General features: G+C 60.3%; 1 protein-coding gene across 1 annotated transcript; it reads right to left on the bottom strand.

The window, feature by feature from the left end:
- Positions 1-32: 32 nt before the first annotated feature.
- On the bottom strand, positions 33-756 carry ETH_00038765 (uncharacterized protein; the record flags this gene model as incomplete). Its single annotated transcript, XM_013373800.1, has 2 exons — positions 33-76; positions 270-756. The coding sequence occupies 2 exons, from the start codon at positions 754-756 to the stop codon at positions 33-35; spliced, it is 531 nt and encodes a 176-aa protein (XP_013229254.1).
- Positions 757-794: the final 38 nt, after the last annotated feature.

Raw genomic sequence — 794 nt, forward strand, 5'->3', positions numbered from 1 at the left:
CACAGGAGGCCCACACAGCTAGCCAGCATACCTCAGTCAGTAGTCCTGAGCCACAAAGCCCACACAGCAGCAAAACCTGAAAGTTCAAAGCAGCAGCAGCAGCAGCAGCAGTAGCAGTAGCAGTAGCAGCAGTAGGCAGCACAAACAATATGCGAAACAGATGCGGCAGGTTAGGCCGTTGAAAATAATCATCGCGAAACAGCAACAGCAGCGCCGCCTGTTGCAGCAGCCACAGCAGCAGCAGCAGCAGCAGCAGCAGCAGGCCTGACCCATTGCGTTAGTGATGAAGATGGCGTTGCTGTTGATTTGCATGCCATAGACAAGAGCAACAGCACAAGAGACAGCCTGAGCAGCAAAAACGACTGCAGGGAGGCTGGTGGTGTCTGCGTCTCTGAGGGCCCTTTTTGCTGCTGCTCCGGGGGAAAGAAACAGCAGCACAGCAGCAACAGGAGCAGCAACTTGCAGCACTTGAAGGGCCCCTGCGGGCTTTATCTGCAGCAAAGAAGCCACCGACAGCAGCAAACAAAACCAGGTCACGAGGGCCCCCAGCAGCCGCACGCTGCCTAGCAGGGTTTTCCAGCGCCGCTTCCCTGCTGCTGCTGCTGCTGCTGCTGCTGCTGCGCTCGAGCAGTGCCGCGCTGCTCCTGCTGCTGCTGCAGTAGGGCCTGCTGCAGCTTCAGCCAAACGGCTCTGTGCTGCCTGAGGGTCCAGCGGCTCAGACCCATAAGAAGCCATCCAGCTCCCGGGGGCCCCCATGCCCGCCACTGCGGGTCTGGGCCCCCCCCCCCCCCCCC

The sequence above is a fragment of the Eimeria tenella genome, genomic scaffold, assembly GCF_000499545.2.
Source record: "Eimeria tenella Houghton genomic scaffold, Eth_scaff1751, whole genome shotgun sequence".
Lineage (NCBI taxonomy): Eukaryota > Apicomplexa > Conoidasida > Eucoccidiorida > Eimeriidae > Eimeria > Eimeria tenella.